The following is a 17,163-nucleotide window of genomic DNA, read 5'->3' as shown; positions in this document are numbered from 1 at the left end:
ACAGTCTGAAAGTTATAATTTTGGTGGCTCTTCAATCAGTAGAACCACGAAATTCTGAAATTTTTCCTGTGGTAGCTGGCTTCTTAAATTACAAAAGCAGGTTTCTTTGAGAACTAGACAACTTATGAGTCAGAAATTTTGTGGGTGTGTCCATAAGGTGGTGCAAGGCGTTGGAGTCGGGTTAGATTGGGTGCGGTTACCGGTTTCAAAGTGGCTAATCGTGATGCGGATCTGCTCCTCAAAGATGGTACCATCATTCCATGTGGTATAAGATGTTCAACAAGAATTGGATTTCAGGGCGAAAACAATTTGATCGAGAGTGAGCTAATCTGCTGGGTGAACGAGTAGACGGCACTTTCTAATCCAAGGTTTTTGAAGAGGAGAAATTATTCATTTGGTTTCTATGGTTTAAGAAATTGATCTTTCCCAATTAGCCATGGCGAAAACGGGGAGATTGGTTGGGGGTGTACTTCTTCAATTAACGTGAGACAAGCAGAAAGCCGCACTTGGCTTCGGACACCGGATAAATTCTCGAGGGTGTCGCCATGCCTAGGATGCCCAAAGTAGTTACGTTTTGATGGGACCTTAGTGGCACACCGCAGAAACAGAGGAAAGGAGAAGGGCCGAGTGAAAAACACCCGAAAAATGCCTGCAAAAAGTTCTCCTCATCACATCAAGATCTTACGCACTGTGAACGTGATGAGAGCGCATTCCCAACCCCTTTCTTTTTTCGTCCTTCGCCTGCTTGACAGTCATGTGTCGTTAGCGGGCAACATGGCAATGCAAAGGTCTTGTTGTTGTCCTTTTTCTCCTGTGTTCGTCCAGTGTTAGTGGCCGGTGCTGTTCTCATTCCTGCTTTTCAGAGTTAGGCGCGCCCCTCCTTCCTTTTTGGCGTAGCATGTGATGGAGGAGGACGAGAGTGTGAAAGAAAAGCATTTCCGAATTGACGGAGTTGAACTTCAGTCGAGGAATTACCAAGAGGAAACCAGCGATAGCCCACACGGGGTTCGTCCACCGAGTAAAAAAGAAAAGAACAACATGCGATGTGCTGATGTGATCGGCCCCCCCCCGTCTCCATCCATCGTATCAGAATAAAGCTTTACGATCAAAGTCGCATCCAATGATTGCTGGAGCGAACCCCATACCATACGAGCTGCTTTTAACATCTCATAACGCAAATGGAACCGAACAGAAAGAGCGCTCCTCGAGTTTATTAAGGTTGTACCGAGGATTCAAAAAGCCATCTAACTTGATTCGCGCGCTTCGTTTACCATTGGAAAGCCAACTTCAAATTGGTAAAACAACGATGTGATTTGTATCTTACGCCTCAGCGGCATTGTTTTTTATCTTTTCACGCTATATTTGTTTCGCGACTAATAAAATATTTATTACTTTTCGGCCTTTGATTCGCTTAGGAAAATGAGTCGACGGGAAATGTTTTCCTAGTCAACGGAAATGCTATGCTTAAATTTAGGACAATAATTCTCGTTTACAAAAATCTATTTTCAAAATATGACTACGCTTAAACTTGAAGCTCCGCGTTTGTGCACAGAAACTCCAATGCTTGTTCCCGGTTCCTCGGCAAATAGGACCTCATCTCCGATCCTCGATGGTCCTCTCGGGCCACGGCTACTTTAGGATGGTCGAGGCCTTTTCCGTATCTATCGAGGCCAAACATTGAAAAATATTTTGCAGTTCATTTTCACATTCCGTTCGAATATCATAAAATATTGCCATTTTTTAAAAAAATATTTTTCAAAATTGTGATATTTTTTGAAAAACAAACGAATTGTGGTTTCGAAAGCTATATTGTCAGTCTCAACCAATAGGGTGCGAATTATACGTTCTGTTGGGTTTTGCTTGTTTGATCTGCTCAAGCCTATAATATCTCCAGCTAGGGCTGAGGCTGAACCTTCATTACTTGGTGAATCATGCTATCATCTTTCTCCTCGCACGATAAACAGCATCATAATACGTCTTCCTATGATTACATACATAACCTGGATCTATCTTAGCTTAATGCAGAAGCCTCCCTTGGCAAATCATGCTACCCTGTAATGCTATTTTGGGATTTTTTTTTATAGGATGTGTTAACTAGAAGTTCTAAAACTTATCATAAAAGTGCAATTAAGTTCTAAAACTTTTAAAAAGTGCAATCAAGTCATAAAACTTGTCAAATTGATGCAATCAAGCCCTTCCACTAACTCTGTCCAATTTGGATAATAAAAAATGCCAACGTGACATTTTTTATTATTTTATCTCTCCTATTTGGCGCCGACGTGGCTAAAACCAGAAAAATAAGTCCAAAACGACATCTTTTTATCCAAAATTGATTTTTAATATAAATGTTAATTCAATTAAATAATTTTGTGAAAAAGAGAAGCAAAACCGTAGTCTTACGGGTCCGTATGGTAACATTCCATAAAAAGTGCTTTTATTCCCAAAGTGTTTTGGGAACATTTTGGGAATAAAAACGTGTATGGTAAAAAATTGTTCCAAAAGTGTTTCGAAAACACTTTTGAGAAACAAAAACACTTTTGGAACAAAAATGAAAAAAAAAAAATTTGTTTTTGGGTTTTGGAACACTTTTAAGAACAACTCGAGGGCGAGCTTGTGCAAGCCACCACCGCCCACCATCGTCGGCAAGGAGTTGGAGCGGCCGCCATCGCAGGTCATCGCCCGCCACCTCTACCCCAGCTGCTGGCCGCCACCTGCAGATCTTTCCTTTTGGTGAAAAAAGTATTTTTTTTTTGTACTTACCAAACCCGTTCGTGTTCTTGAAAATCGTAGCCGGGAACAAAAGCACAAAAAAATTTTTGTTCCAAATATGTTCTTAGGAACAAAAACATTACCATATATAGCCTTAGTTTATTGAAAACCAGCCATCCCTCACCCCCACCATCGCCTCCCTTGTTGCATTTGCCTTTTTTTCAAAATTTAGCTTATTTTTTAATTAATTTAATTAATATTTATATTTAAAAAAATAAAATTTTAATATAAACGACATCGTTTTGGACTTATCTTTATTGTTTCATATCGGCGCTACGTATGGGAGAGAAAGTAATAAAAAATGTTACGTTAGTCGAATTGGACAGAGTTAGCAAAAGGACTCGATTACACCAGTTGATAAATTTTATAATTAATTGCACTTTTTGAAAGTTTTAGGACTCAAATAATAAATTTTAAGATTTCTAGTGTATATTTTAGTTTTTTTCTACGCACAATAATATCTTATTGCATAGTCTAGGTTCACGGTTCTTCATGGGGTCTTGGTCTAAAAACTTATATTATATAGGGTGGGCCCCGTTTTTCCCATCATCAACCCGCTAATCGGAGACCGGTCCCACAACGCCTTTTTTGAGGGGTACTTATAAAACTGTTTTTTAATAATGAGGAAAAAAGTAGGAGGAAATCATTAAATTCTTTTGATCAAGAATAGACATAATAGTAATCTGCTTTTAGAAAGAACGGATATATTACTATTTCTTTCTTTTGAAATTTTTGGGAGGGGGGGCTCGTACGGTCAATTATCATTTTTTTTTCTTTCTCCAAAGAGACTTTTGTGCCAACCTATATTCTCAATCTCCCATCTATTATGCCCTTGTTTTTCTTCTACTTTGATCGTTCGTTTGGCATTTAGCATGCTGCTTTACTTCCGCCATATAATATGTCTCGATTACACCCCGTCAAATGGGTGGATCGGAACGAAAATAGTCCGATCAGAATGACATATTAAACCCCGTTTCTACCCGTTTCCGGACATTAAAAATCTAATGGTCGATATCCGACTCGACACATACCAAAAAAATATTTATATGTTTAACTCGATTTGGGACGACTCAGCAAGGAGTGAGCAAGGCCAAGATCGAGCATAGGCGAGAGAGTGGAGAAAAACTCATAGAAGTGGTTTTTTTTTTTTTTGACATGAAATCGGTCGATTCTAAGTAATTTGTAAACCCATTCAACATCCATATTAAATTATGACTCATAGAATTAAGTTTACATTCATTTATTGAATATAACTAACTCATGTAACAATCTAACTCATTAAATATGTGTGGAGAAGTAGATCTTTGACCGATAGATCTAAGTCTCAATCAATGACTTTTCTTTCTTTTCTTTTTTTTTTTTTTTGTTAAAAAGACTATCTCGATCTTAAGAATTTATTCCACCAACCCCGAGGAAGGGTTTAAATCGCTGAGATCTTGAAAAGTTGAATGATTGAAGGATGATTTGACTAAAGTATAATGGGGAATATGATGAAGCCTCTTTCACGTTTGTCCATGCAATTAATCTTCTTCTCCTTCTTTTTTTTTTCTTTCTTTTCTATGATAAAATTGTTTGGAAAGGTCTCTTCCCGCGTCAATTCTTATTATGTTTGAAAGATACACCGATGACCCGATACAAGCGTTTGGATTAAGCTCGACTTGGTGGATTGGATAACTCTTGACCTATTCAGAGTTCGAGAACGTAACGTGGTTCACAAAATCGAAGTGTGGGCCTGAAATTGAATATCGCGAAATAAGCTCCATTCTCGTTATTTCTTTTTTTTTTTCCGAATAATAGTGGAGCTCTAGTTTAATTTTTCTTATTTTGTATATGATTGTTTATCGATTAATTTCAGCTATTGGTTAGTGAAATTTTTTTTTTTTTTTGTCGGGGGTTGAGATTTGTAGAAGCGTAATGAAGGGGTGGTATTATTGGAATAGAATATTTATTCATGATGGGAAAAAGCTCACTTGAAGTGCTTAAATTTATACATCTCGAGCTTTTTCTTCTTTTTCGGTGAAATATTTCTTTTTTTTTTTTTTGGGCCAAGTTTAGTGAAATATTAAATCAGCAAAATTTGTCCAAAAAGCTGTATAGCCGTAAATCTTTTAATTTGGCCAATTTAATTATAAATTCTTTTGAAGAAATGCCAAATTAGTCGTCCCGACTAATTTTGACAGAAATTGCTAAAATGGACGCCGGTTGGCCGACATTCATGTCCACAATTTTGGGTCAAAATTTATTGAAATCCTATATTGACTAATCGTAAAAAAGTTTCCGGACTATACTGACATAAACAAAAGGTTTAAGATTAAATTGGCTGTCGGACAGTGGCCCGAACGAAAGAAATCCTAATTATTAACGTTAAATGGAAAAATGATAATCAAATTTGGAACATAACATACATATATATATATATATATATATATATATATATATATATATATGGCCACAAACGTTGACGCTTTCTGGATTCCATTTACATGCATACGCATACGCCAGGAAAAACACATGGGGGAACAGAGACGTTGCGACTTTACAGAGAAAAAACAAAGAGAGGAGAGAATGGAAAATAGTGAAAGCGACTGCAGACTGCTGATTTGGAAATTTAAAGCCGAAAGGATAGAAAGAAAAAAACACAGTATAACCCGTCAAGTTCTTGGCCCACAAAAAAAACAGAGAGAGGGGAGGGGGAGGGGGAGAGAGACGATCAAGTTCGACTTTTTCTCGTGTTTTATACTAAGACAAGGCATTTTTCTTAGGAGCGCGCAAGACAAACTTGGCTCGATTCCTTGATTGGCTCTCCTGTCGTTTTTCTTTGCCTAGATTTTTCCCATGATGGACGAGGTCCGAAGCAGAGAGATGGAGACCGTAGTTACTTTTGCGAAGACCAAGGCCACAATTTATTTTCATTTTTCTTCTTTTTGGAGTATATAAATGGATTCACGTCGGTATCGAACGCGTCACGTAGCGATTTTCACTCAATATTGATCGGATTGATTGAAGTGACATAAATATAAAAAGTTTAATACTAAAAAAATTCTAAATAAAGATCCAAAGTGCTCTTATTTTTTCAAATAAATGTCCGAAATGAACTTTGTTTTAAATAAGAGCTTGAAGTGGTATAACAAGTTCAAATAAGGGCTTGAAGTGGCCATGGAGTTTCAAAAAAGGGTCCGGCCTAAAGTGTATTTACGTCATTTTTCCTTTTTGATTTTTTTGTTTCTTTTTTGTTTTTTCAAAATTCAAAAAAAGACTAGCATGTTCATCATCTTCCTCGCAGGCCCAGAATAATCAAGGACTAACTCACAATCGGACCAAGGTTCATCATCTTCTTCAACATACGCGCATCTTCACTCAACTTCCCGCCACAAGCCACACTAGACCAGAAACATCGCAGGAACAAATATAGACCGAACGAGCTTGGTCCAAACAACGACGGCGACTAGGGTACTTCGGCTTATCTGGTTCAGAGAGCTCACCCACTGCCAGGTGGATGAAGCTGGACCATTAACCAGTTGAACAAGGTCGAGAGGGTTGGGCTTGCTAGCCCTCACCACTCGTCAGCGGGGTCGGCGGTGCAACTGGCCTTCACCGATGCCCCCACAGGCTATGGGGTGCGGCCAATCCTCCTGCCTGTCTATGTTTTTTTTTTTTTTTACTTTACAATTCTTACAAATAGAAAAAGAAATACAAATAAAAAAGGCAGAAAAAATAAAGGAAATGTCAAAAATACCCTTGAGATCAGGCCATTTTTTAAGATTTTATGGTTACTTCGGACCCTTATTTGAAAAAATAATGACACTTCAGACTATTATTTAAAACAAAGTTTATTTCAAGCCCTTATTTAAAAAAATGAAGGCACTTTAGGCCCTTATTTGAAAATTTTCCTTTATATGGCAACAAATTTATAACTTTTTTGATAATTTTTCCCGAGATGAATGTGGTTGGTTGCATGGGAGATATGAACTCGGGATATGTTTAGTCATTTGAATTTTTAGTCATGATGGATTTGGATATGATTGGACAAAAAATCTAATGATTTAATTATATCATATATATTGTTTAGTGAATTACGAATTTAAAATCGAATAAAAGGAGGCAAGGCGTGGCTGAAATCAACTTTATTTCTCCGAAACATTAGAATGGTTTAGAAATTATTCAATGACGAGTTTTGATGAGTGAGTTATTATTCAGCAAAATTTTTGCCATCTGAATTTGAGCACAACTTCGACGAAGCGGACCTCGTAGAATCTCGTTGTCTTGTCGAGTGAGTAAACAAGTGCTAAACAATCTAATTATTCTACGTCCTTTTCACAAGTTGAGAATAGACTCATGCAAGTTGTTCAAGAGAGCTACTTCGGAAGTTGCCGATCAACCTTGAATTCTTCATAACATGTCAATACCTCTTTCAAATGTTGAAAATGTTCAAGGAGTTAAAGAATGAATGACGCAATCTCATATCACGTAACAATCAATTAAAAAATAAGATCGTAAAAATACCCGGCTTTGTGACAGGAGACCCCAGCCTGATGTCATTGAAGAGGCAACCACACTTAACGGTCGCCACCGTCGAAGAGGCGACCCCCCACCAAAGAGATAGCTTAGCGCGGCAAAGAGGCGGCCCAACTCGGAGGAGAGGCGGTGGTTGTGGGAAAAAACAAGTTATTTTCATGTCTACTCTCTCTTGATCAATTCTATCTTGGTCTATCACAATCCCTTTCTTAGGATTTTTTTATCTTGGCTAAATCCCCTTATATCCCGTCATGAATATCTAGCTGACACGGTATAAGATAAAAGTATATCATATCTTGACTTATATTCTGATGATAATTTTGGCCAGAAACCAGCTAATCTTGAAAGCACTGTCTATTTTTTTTTTTTTTGGGTCAAAAGCACTGTCTATTCACGAGGCCAATAAAATGCTGGCATTGCAAGGGCACACCAACATACCTCGGACGTCCCGACATTTAGTTCACCTAATTATCGACTTCCGACAAAAAAAAAAAACTACATAATTAAGCATAGTATGTCCTGCCATATTAATTATTAAATTAATGATTCGACCGGGTAGTTGTCTTCCAAAATGTTCTGATGGTCGCTAGGAGCGGCACCGTGGCGGAAGCTTGCCAAACATCTACCGAAGTACCTGACAAAAATCATCCCATTAAGTACAAGCCAACCACCCTTGATTTCGACGGTGATCGGAGGTTGAGGCTCCTTAAATAATGTTCCAACAACGCATTCTTTGTCTTTATCACCTTCGTAACGATGTCCCTCCTGCCGGCCCGGAGCATGATCTTGTTCGATAACTCTTGAGGACGAAGGACAAGAGGCTATGATCTTTCTTTATCCTAAACATCCACAATTTGCACTTGGAGATGATAGTTGGCTTTTGATTATTATGATTCAACTTCTCCATGTCTGAAATTGGGTGAGCTGGGTCGACTCGGATTCGATTTTTCCTAAAGGATCGAAGGATGACCACGTTTGTTTCGTGAAAAAAAAAAAACGAGTGATTCGAAAAATATTTTTTTAATTGATCGTTTATATCGTTTGAAATAATCAATCCGTGAAAAAAAAATCATTTTCATGGTCGGTGAAAATGTTTTTAGTTCAATCCATTAAGTAATATAAGTGATCGTTTTTTAAAAAAACATTTTTCAAACCATTCAATTTCTCACGAAACCAATGAAGCCAAATTTCGAGACCTTTTTTCTTGGTAAGATACTCGGAATTCAAATCATTCTCCATTTTCGTGTTGTTCTCTCTTTTTCTCACGTTGTGCTTTCGGACTTTCAGACAATTCAATTCCAGACTAATCCCGTCGAGTCACACTCATCCTTCTAGATTGAACATAATAGTAGTATCATGTTAGAGGACCTAACAAATGACTCTAGCGAAGTTTCCTTTGTTCTAAGTCGATCTCTGGTCAAGCTTCTTGACCAACGGTTCGTTTTGCCATCAACGAGAAATTCCGTCACCTTAGTAAGCTTAAGTCTTAACAAACTCCCGGTCCCTCCGGACTAATTCGATTCACTTATCTTATGCCGCCGCTTGTTTATGAATTTTTTCATAGGTTTTGTATTCGCGTAATTTCGCCTCGCTTGTCAATTTATGTTTTTTAATTGAAATTTCAACAACATTAAATAGGTACGACCATAATAGTGTTACTAGCATTCCTTCTAGTTTTTCTAGTATCCCTTCTAGATTGATTTTGATAGTTTCGTACATTAAATTCCGTCGAAAAGAATGTTCAAACTTCAAAGTCAAAATAGGTGAACTCCGTATTCGATGCTCAAAAGTCCCGTCTTCCCATTTTTCCTCCACGAAAATTTTGCCGAACTATTTGACAATTTCTTTTTCTTTTTCTTTTTTTGCCGAACTATGTTTCTGTTTGTATTTTGGAGTCAAAACCTGAAAAGTCATCGATAGATAAGTGTCGTATTCTCTTTTTCCAAGAGTTCGAGTGTATTTGGCGAGACTTCTATTTATGTCGTGGCATTTAGATTTGGCTTTTGTATATATTTAAAACATTTCGAGCCATGCAGATATTCACATGCAAAATTATTTGAACATTTTTATATTTTGTTAATTTTTTTTTATCTTGATAAATGTCTGGGTAAAAATCGTAAATTACATTTCTAATCGAAAATAGATAATCACTGTGTATTTGGTTTAAAAAAGCCAACTCAAAATCCTCACTTCATCGAGGGAGAGATAACTTATTGAAACTTCTGTGCCGCTGCTCGCCCTGAAGTTGCCTCCAATGTCTATAAAAAAAAAAGTAGGAAAAATTTCACAAAAGGATTTAAATGACCTCATTTTTTCAAATAAGGATTCGAATTTTACATTGTTTAAAATAGCGGCGTGGTCATATCAATCTTAAATAAGGACATGAAAATGGCCACGACAGTTTCAAATAAGGGATTGATATCGACCGGCTAAATATTCTCGCTGAGCACTTTCGTCCAAAGACAATTTTAATTTTAATTTATTAATTTTTTTTTTACTTTTTACTATCTTTTATCTCATTTCTTTTCTTTTTCCTTTGTTGCGGTCGGCGAGGGCCTAATGATCCTTGCCCGGATGAGGGTGGGTTTCGTCGGATTAGCCGAGGGTAACCCCGGCTCATCCCTCTCCGGGCATTGCCAATGGTCGGCGGGGTGGGTTTCGCTAGATCAGCATAGGGCAACCTTGGCTTAGCCCTCTCCGGGCATTGCCTGTGGTCGGCCGACCGCCTTCGAAAAGAAATGAAAAGAAAAATACATAAAAAGGAAAAAAAGAAAGAAAAAAGAAAAAAAGAAAAAGAAAAAGGAAAAATGTATAGGACGAAAATGCAAACCAGCTTGAAGATCAAGTCCTTCTTCGAGACTGATATAGCCACTTCAGGCATTTATTTAAAAAAAAAGAGCACTTCAAGCACTTGTTTTATTGACAAAAAAAAAAGCCCTCATTTTACAATTTCCCCCAAAAAAAAAAACCATTACTTCTACCTTAGAATAGTCAAATCAAAAAATTACTTTTGAGTTTAGAATTCTGAAATATTCGATTTGTTTTGCTAATAACCCAAAATGTCTCGTTACAAAGTTAAGCTCAAAGGCAACAAAATGAACATATTTTGTTCATTTTTATAATTAAAAAAAAAAACCGAAACTATAAAGCTGAAATTCGAATAGATTATGGGACTAATAAATGGTCAGGATCGCACAAAACGGGCCCAAAGGTCCAGATCTGGCAAGCATTTGGCTTTTAATTGGAGTCTAGATCGGGTAATTGAGGGATGGTGTTTCATTCATGCAAATGCGCGTTGTCGTGATGACGAGCAAGAACCCATGCCTCAACTACAATAAACAACAAAAGGGATTTACACCGACCATCGGAATCGAGGAGCGTTGGGCTCCATGGACTTTCTCCTTTTAGGATTGATTGTTTATCGTTTATGTGATTTAATCCTAAATCTTTGCGCGGAATTTCCATATAGTCTTGCCGATCAACTTTTATTGCAAATTGCTAATATGAGTGGGGTGCCGCGTAGGGCGATCGATGATGATGGGACCGTCAAGTTAGCAATTTCCGACAAAACTTAGCTGAAACGGCTATATTGAAATTTTGCGAAAAGATTTATGGCTATATTGGATAATTTCTCCATAATTGTTGAATTTGATTGCTTTACTTCCATCAAGTTCAAAAAATCTATATTTAATAAAAAATCAGTGTCGTGCTTTGTATTAACGATGATAATTAATTGCACATACCCATCAACCGTTTATTCTATTACCAAGTGAAGGTCATTTGCCATATCAAATCTGATATTATTAATTGCTATTCATTGCGTCTATTCATTACATTACCCTATTGGAAAGCAAACTCAAAGCTATTTCACCTTCAAAATTTAACCCACAAACTTCCAATCACGTCCATGATTGTCATGAGACGAGTGGTAACCACGTACTGAAAATGAATGTAAGTTATCTAGATTGAAAATGTAATCACGAAAACGCGCTGGTAAATGAAAGCCACCTCAACCGGATTGGAGTAACCAATAATGTCGAATTAGGCCGCCCCTTTATTGTTTAAGTGCATTTTTCGGTGACCATTACTTTCGAAGCAAATGGTCAATCCCATATTTATAAACGGAACCACAAAAATTATGCAAATTGATAACAGGGTTTTTAACTTTGAGAAATCATTACAATATAATTTACTAAAATAACACAATAATACGCATTACACTTTCAATTAACAGTTTCCTAAGAACTTATAGTCAAAATGCTCACCCTCTCTCTCAGCGGTTAAAAGACTAATTTGTCCAAAATAGTTACCCGACTCCAAATGACGAGTTACGATGTCGGTTTAGGGAATTCTATTGAATTAGCTTTTTTCCTTAAATTTACATCTATACTTAATACAAATTTAAAAAATTAAAGTTCGTACAACTAGTTAAGTGATCAAATCGTCCGTCAGGAAAAAAAGTCAAATAATATCCATGCATCGTCTGTATCTAATAGGTCGCGATTTTTTTAATTATAAGGCGCATACGACTTATTTTATTTAAAAATAATCGATTGCATCGCTTGTATAATTGTTTATGAAAATATTATGATAGAAATATGTTTTTATCATTACAAATAACGTAACTCATCATTTTTCGAAAAAATATTTTTTAAAATCATGTATTATTTATTTTCGACGAGATACGATTCATGAGTCGAATCATAGAAATTTCCGGGTAAGTAGAGACTGAAGAAACGTGTTGGGGCACGCTATCTCACCTCATGCCAGCTGGACCCATATTAACCGTCCGATGATCATCATCAAGGGTCTCAGTTACTACACACAATGCCCTCCCTCACGCGTCACGCCCATCGTGGACCGTTCATTTCCCCGCCATTTCCCAGTCCGTACCTGCGAAACACGATGAAAGATCTGCCAAATAAACACATCAGATCTTCCCCCCGTTTCCAATATTACCCCCACCGGCTACTCGTATTTACCAAAATCTCCAAATCCCAACGGCTAAATAAAGCAGTCCGCCCTCGGGGGGTAATATCGGAATATCGAAGTCTCAGACAGCGACCCCACCTTGGGCTTTTAATTCCCAATGACTGTGATGTCGGACAATGTCCTCAGTCTGTCCTTTATGGTCTTTTCACTCTCACTCTCTCTCTCTCTCTCTCTCTAGTCTTCGAGCTTGTTTTTCCCCTTCCTCGAGCGTTGAATTGAGCTCTCGCTCTCTCTGTCCGTCTCTGTCTCTGTCTCTGTCTCTCATTTTAAGGCTCTGGCTTTTATCGCTTCCAGAAAATGGAAAACCTCATTTAATATTTGTCTCCACTTCCGAAAGGCCAGTTTCCAATGGGGCTGAAGAACGGTCAAGTGGGGTTGTATATCGGCAAAGATCAGCTCATTAAAGTCTCCGATGCTCCTAGAAAGAGAGAGATTTGAAACGCCGGTCAAAGAGAGATCTTTACTTCTCTCCCTTCTTCCCTCAGATAGCTACTGTAGCTAATCGATTTCCTGGTTTCCCAACAGCATAGAGCTTTCCAAGCTCGGACCCGGTCAAGTAAACTTTGTTTGAAAGGTATGTTCACGCCTGGAGACTCGCTATTGCACCCACCCCCCCTCAAGTCTCTCCCTTTTTTTCTTGGGGAATTTTCAATTATTGGGTTTTTTTTTTCTCAAATGGTCATCGTCAGAAAATGGGAGGCTCACGGTCTGACACGAGCATGCTATTTTATTCGCGGCGGCTATTATGAAAACGTGTGGGGGTGTTCATCATTTTCGTGCTGTTGTTCTTCTTCTTCTGTTTACATTCTCTTCTTTAAAAGAGACTGCCCGGTACGGGTTTTTAGGGGGGTTTTGGCGATTTTTGAGCTCTAGCGAGGTGATGTTCGTTGCCTTTTGATTTTTCTTTTCCTGGGTTGCTTCTGCCTGCGGTTCTTGGTTTTTCTGGTGAACGAAGGAGCCCTGTGGTTTCGTTTCCACTTTAACTTTTTTGGTTGTTCCCCGTCTTCCCCTTTTCCCATTTTCTCCTTCTTAATTTCATTTTCTTTGAGCTCCGCCAACTATTTCTCTCTTTCCCATTTCTTCCTCATGCTTTCTGGTGTCTTTTTCTATTTTTAACTTTGGGCTTTCGGCTACCTGCCTCCTTAGCACTTGCTTTTACTCTGTTTCGCGGTTCTTCATGATTTTTCCTCTGGATTAAATTTCTTTTCTGTTTTTGGTTTTGATGCTTCTGGGTTCGGTTGCAGGGCTTGAGGCTTCTATTGGTGGATGTTACGATGTTACATCAATTTAGTTATTGAAGTTGACGTTACAATGAAGTCGGGTTGAGATACAAAGAGAGCTCCAAATTTCTGCAGCTACTTGAGGTAGGGTAACATGTCTTCATTGGAGGCCTGAACATTCTTATTCGGAACTAATTTTTTAAGTACCTACCGAAGACAGCATTGAATCTATGAGGTTTTGAGTTAGTTGAGACTGTTGCGTCTGCCTAGCGTGGTGAGGCACTTGCCGTCGCGGTCTGAAATCCTGAATTTGGTCTTCATAACTGCAATCCATTGACGAAACCACTTAGTTTTAGACGAGAAAAAATTCACTTTCCATAGGTGATGTTAGAATATTGTCTATGTGTGGCTCCAGTCTATTCACCGATTATCAAATGAAATTCTTCGCAATTATTGATGCGCATTAAACAGTATTTGGCTAACACTGGCCATAGAAAAACAACTTTCCACTAGCTGGGGACGGATTAAAAAAAAACTGCTTTTCATTGTAGTTTTGACTTCATTTGGTCATGGATAGTCATTTTGAAAGTTTTGGGAGAGTTGATGATGGTCCCTTTTTTGTTTTCTATTGCTTCGCTTTCTAAGAGAAATTGCGTTGAGGTATGGAATGTAGAGCTGTAACCGGAAATTTGGTTGAAAAGTTGCTCCGTGATATTTTGCTTTGTGGTGTGGTCACTTAGCATGACCTGACTAATTGTGGGCCTTTGTGATCGTGGTCTGGATAAGTTGCCTGCCTTTTCATACATGTGATGAGAACTGCTGGATTCTCAAATGAGACAGAGCAATGAGTCCTCTACCACACAAAATTGCCTCCTTTAGAAATTCATTCGGGAACCACTCATGCGGTTTTATGAACTGTAGAACGTTGAATGTTCCTTTAAGATGAACGAGATTTCACTACGGTGGGTCCTGGTTATTTTAGTGCCAAATAGGCACTAGTTGAACTGAATGGTTGTATACAGTGAGGCTAAACTGAGGTGTAATAGCACTTCTGCCCATGTATAATTGTTTCAATGCAAAGAAAATAGGCTTTTGTTTATTTTGACTATCGAATGGGTTAATTTAGGAGCTAGATGTAAATAGTAGGAAGCCAGTGCATTTGTGAGACATACTAGTTTTGTCATGGGAGCTTTAGAAATCAACAATTTTATCAATATTTGTCCCATCAAGGTGCTCGCAAGCAACTGAGGTTTTTATGAGAGAATTATACTTAGCCTTCAGAAGATTTTCTTTGTTAATAATTGGTATGTGAGGAATATACGTTGTGCTTTTCATGGTCACTAGTTGAAAAGTTTTATCTCTAGTGCAAGTTTGGAGCCTGTCTTAGATCTACAGCGCTCAGGCTTTCCACCAACTCCTAAGTATCCTTTCTTCCTTCTTTTTTTCCCCCTTTTCCAAATCTACTCGTTTCTCTTTCAAGAGGAGATTTGACACCATCAAAGGAAGGGTATCATGTAGTGAAACACAAAGAAATCTTGTCCTCCATTAATGGCCTCAATATAAGTGTAAAATCCTCTACTTTTTTCTCTTTCTTCGGCAAATTCATCATCACCTCTCTTTTGCTTTTTGCTCTTATATGCTTAGAGAGACTGATGTATTTTGTTCACAATCACAATCATCATCCTTATTTGCTGCGCTTTTCCCTCTTTCAGATGGATTCCGTTAAGAGATCTTCGAGCGCTCCGTCAAAAAGTAGGTTGGCACGTACATTATCGAAAGTTCTTCATATTCGTGTTGCTACTGGGATTGCCCCGGATGATGAAATTAAGAAGCCTAAGCCTCAGAAGGTGGTCAAGGATAATCAGTTGAAGGATGATCCCAGCAATGGATCTATGTTTGAGGATGAGGAAGATGAAACTCAGGACAGAGAGGCTTTAGAGGCTCTTCTTGCTAAGATATTTGCCAGTATTTCATCTGTCAAAGCGGCGTATGCCAAATTACAGTTTGCTCAGTCCCCTTACGATGCTGAGGGGATTCAGTCTGCCGACCAAATGATTGTTTCCGAGTTGAAGAACTTGTCTGAGTTGAAGCAATGTTATGTGAAGAGACAGTTTGATATTTCGCCAGAAACCACAATGCTTCTGGCTGAAATCCAGGAGCAGAAGTTTCTTTTGAAAACATACGAAATAATGTGCAAGAAGATGGAATTTCAGCAAAAAGTCAAGGACTCTGAACTTGCATCTCTTAAACAGAAGCTGGAGGAGTTAAACAACAGAAACAGAATGACGGAGAAGAGGTTAAATCAGAGTGGCCCCTTGTCTGTTCTGGATAATCTTCACCTCTCTGGCCTGAGTCCAAATCATTTCGTTACTGTACTTCGCCATACTGTGAAGTCCATTCGGAGCTTCGTAAGGTTGCTCATCGACGAGATGAAATCTGCCGACTGGGATGTCGAAGCAGCGGCTAGCGCAATAGAACCAGGAGTTGTTTACTGGAGACCGGATCACAAGTGTTTTGCATTCGAATCCTTTGTTTGCCGGGAAATGTTCGATGGTTTCCAATTCCCCTACTTTTCCATCACCGAGTCCTTACCCGAGAGGAGAAGGTGGCAGCAGGTCTTTTTCGAGAGGTTTGTGGAGTTGAAGTCCTCGAAGGCGAAGGATTACTTGTCCCAGAAGCCGAGATCGACCTTTGCGAAATTCTGCCGGGTCAAGTACCTGCGAATCATCCACCCCAGAATGGAATCGGCTTTCTTTGGCAACACAAGTCACAGGAACCTCGTGAGCGCGGGCGAGTTCCCGGAGACCACATTCTTTGCGATGTTTGCGGAGATGGCGAAGCGGGTGTGGCTCCTTCACTGCCTGGCCTTCTCGTTCCAGCCGGAGGGCACCATCTTTCAGGTGAGCAAAGGGTCGAGGTTCTCCGAAGTGTACATGGAGACGATTGCCGAGGAAGAAGCGCTCAACACCGCGGAATACGATCCGAGGGTGGCGTTCACAGTAGTCCCCGGGTTCAAGATCGGTAAAACAGTGATACAGTGCCAGGTTTATCTATTGAACTCCAACGAGTCAAGGTGAAATCTTGATCATGGACCCATCTGGATCATGTAGCCCTATGTATTATGATAATGTTCCATAATTGTCAGATCTTCGCGGCCCCCCCCAAAAAAGACAAAAGAAAAACATCAGAGATTGAGCTGGAAGCCATAAGACTCTTTTGATTTTTTCCTTTACTTACTCCCATTTAGGAGTACGAGAAAGAAAAAATCAAACGGGTCTCTGGCTCTCTTCGTCCTCCTCTCTGGTTTGTGGTTGCTGGTGGCAGGGCATTTTGTCCCTTTGCCTTTTGGCCCTTTTTCTGGGAGAAAGGAAAAGCGCGTGGACCGTCGTCTCGGATGCTGTAGCAAAGAATCTTTTTCTTTTGAATCCTTGCAATGTTTAGATTTTGACCGGACGTTCGTGTTCCATGTTCATGTCCCCCTCCACCAAAATTTTGTTAATATTAATTTAAGCATCAATCAGATATGGATGGTCCCGGGATGTTTTTAAGGGGGTACAGCTTTGATTTCTCCCATGTTTGTCCATCATGTTGCCTGTATAAAAAGAAGTATATAGCGGTTGGACTGTTCTCTTACTGTTCATTGGAAAATTATTGCGTGTGCTTTTGC

The 17,163-nt window shown here is 38.9% G+C and overlaps 1 protein-coding gene across 4 annotated transcripts; it reads left to right on the top strand.

The window, feature by feature from the left end:
- Positions 1 to 12,482: 12,482 nt before the first annotated feature.
- On the top strand, positions 12,483 to 17,163 carry LOC115754739 (protein GRAVITROPIC IN THE LIGHT 1-like). Of its 4 annotated transcripts, XM_030693884.2 has the most exons (4): positions 12,483 to 12,850; positions 13,521 to 13,640; positions 15,209 to 16,619; positions 16,852 to 17,163. In XM_030693884.2, exon 3 carries the CDS (start codon positions 15,209 to 15,211, stop codon positions 16,571 to 16,573), a length of 1,365 nt encoding a protein of 454 aa, XP_030549744.1. In that variant the 5' UTR covers positions 12,483 to 12,850; positions 13,521 to 13,640; the 3' UTR covers positions 16,574 to 16,619; positions 16,852 to 17,163. The 4 variants fall into 4 exon arrangements, with proteins under 4 accessions (XP_030549744.1, XP_048130035.1, XP_030549745.1 ...); XM_048274078.1 differs by having other exon boundaries at positions 13,521 to 13,637; positions 15,209 to 17,163; XM_030693885.2 differs by lacking the exon at positions 12,483 to 12,850 and adding an exon at positions 12,976 to 13,153 and having other exon boundaries at positions 15,209 to 17,163.

Source organism: Rhodamnia argentea, chromosome 2 (assembly GCF_020921035.1).
Source record: "Rhodamnia argentea isolate NSW1041297 chromosome 2, ASM2092103v1, whole genome shotgun sequence".
Lineage (NCBI taxonomy): Eukaryota > Viridiplantae > Streptophyta > Magnoliopsida > Myrtales > Myrtaceae > Rhodamnia > Rhodamnia argentea.
Note: the sequence above shows the minus strand (reverse complement) of the source record. Positions and strands in the feature narration are given on the sequence as shown.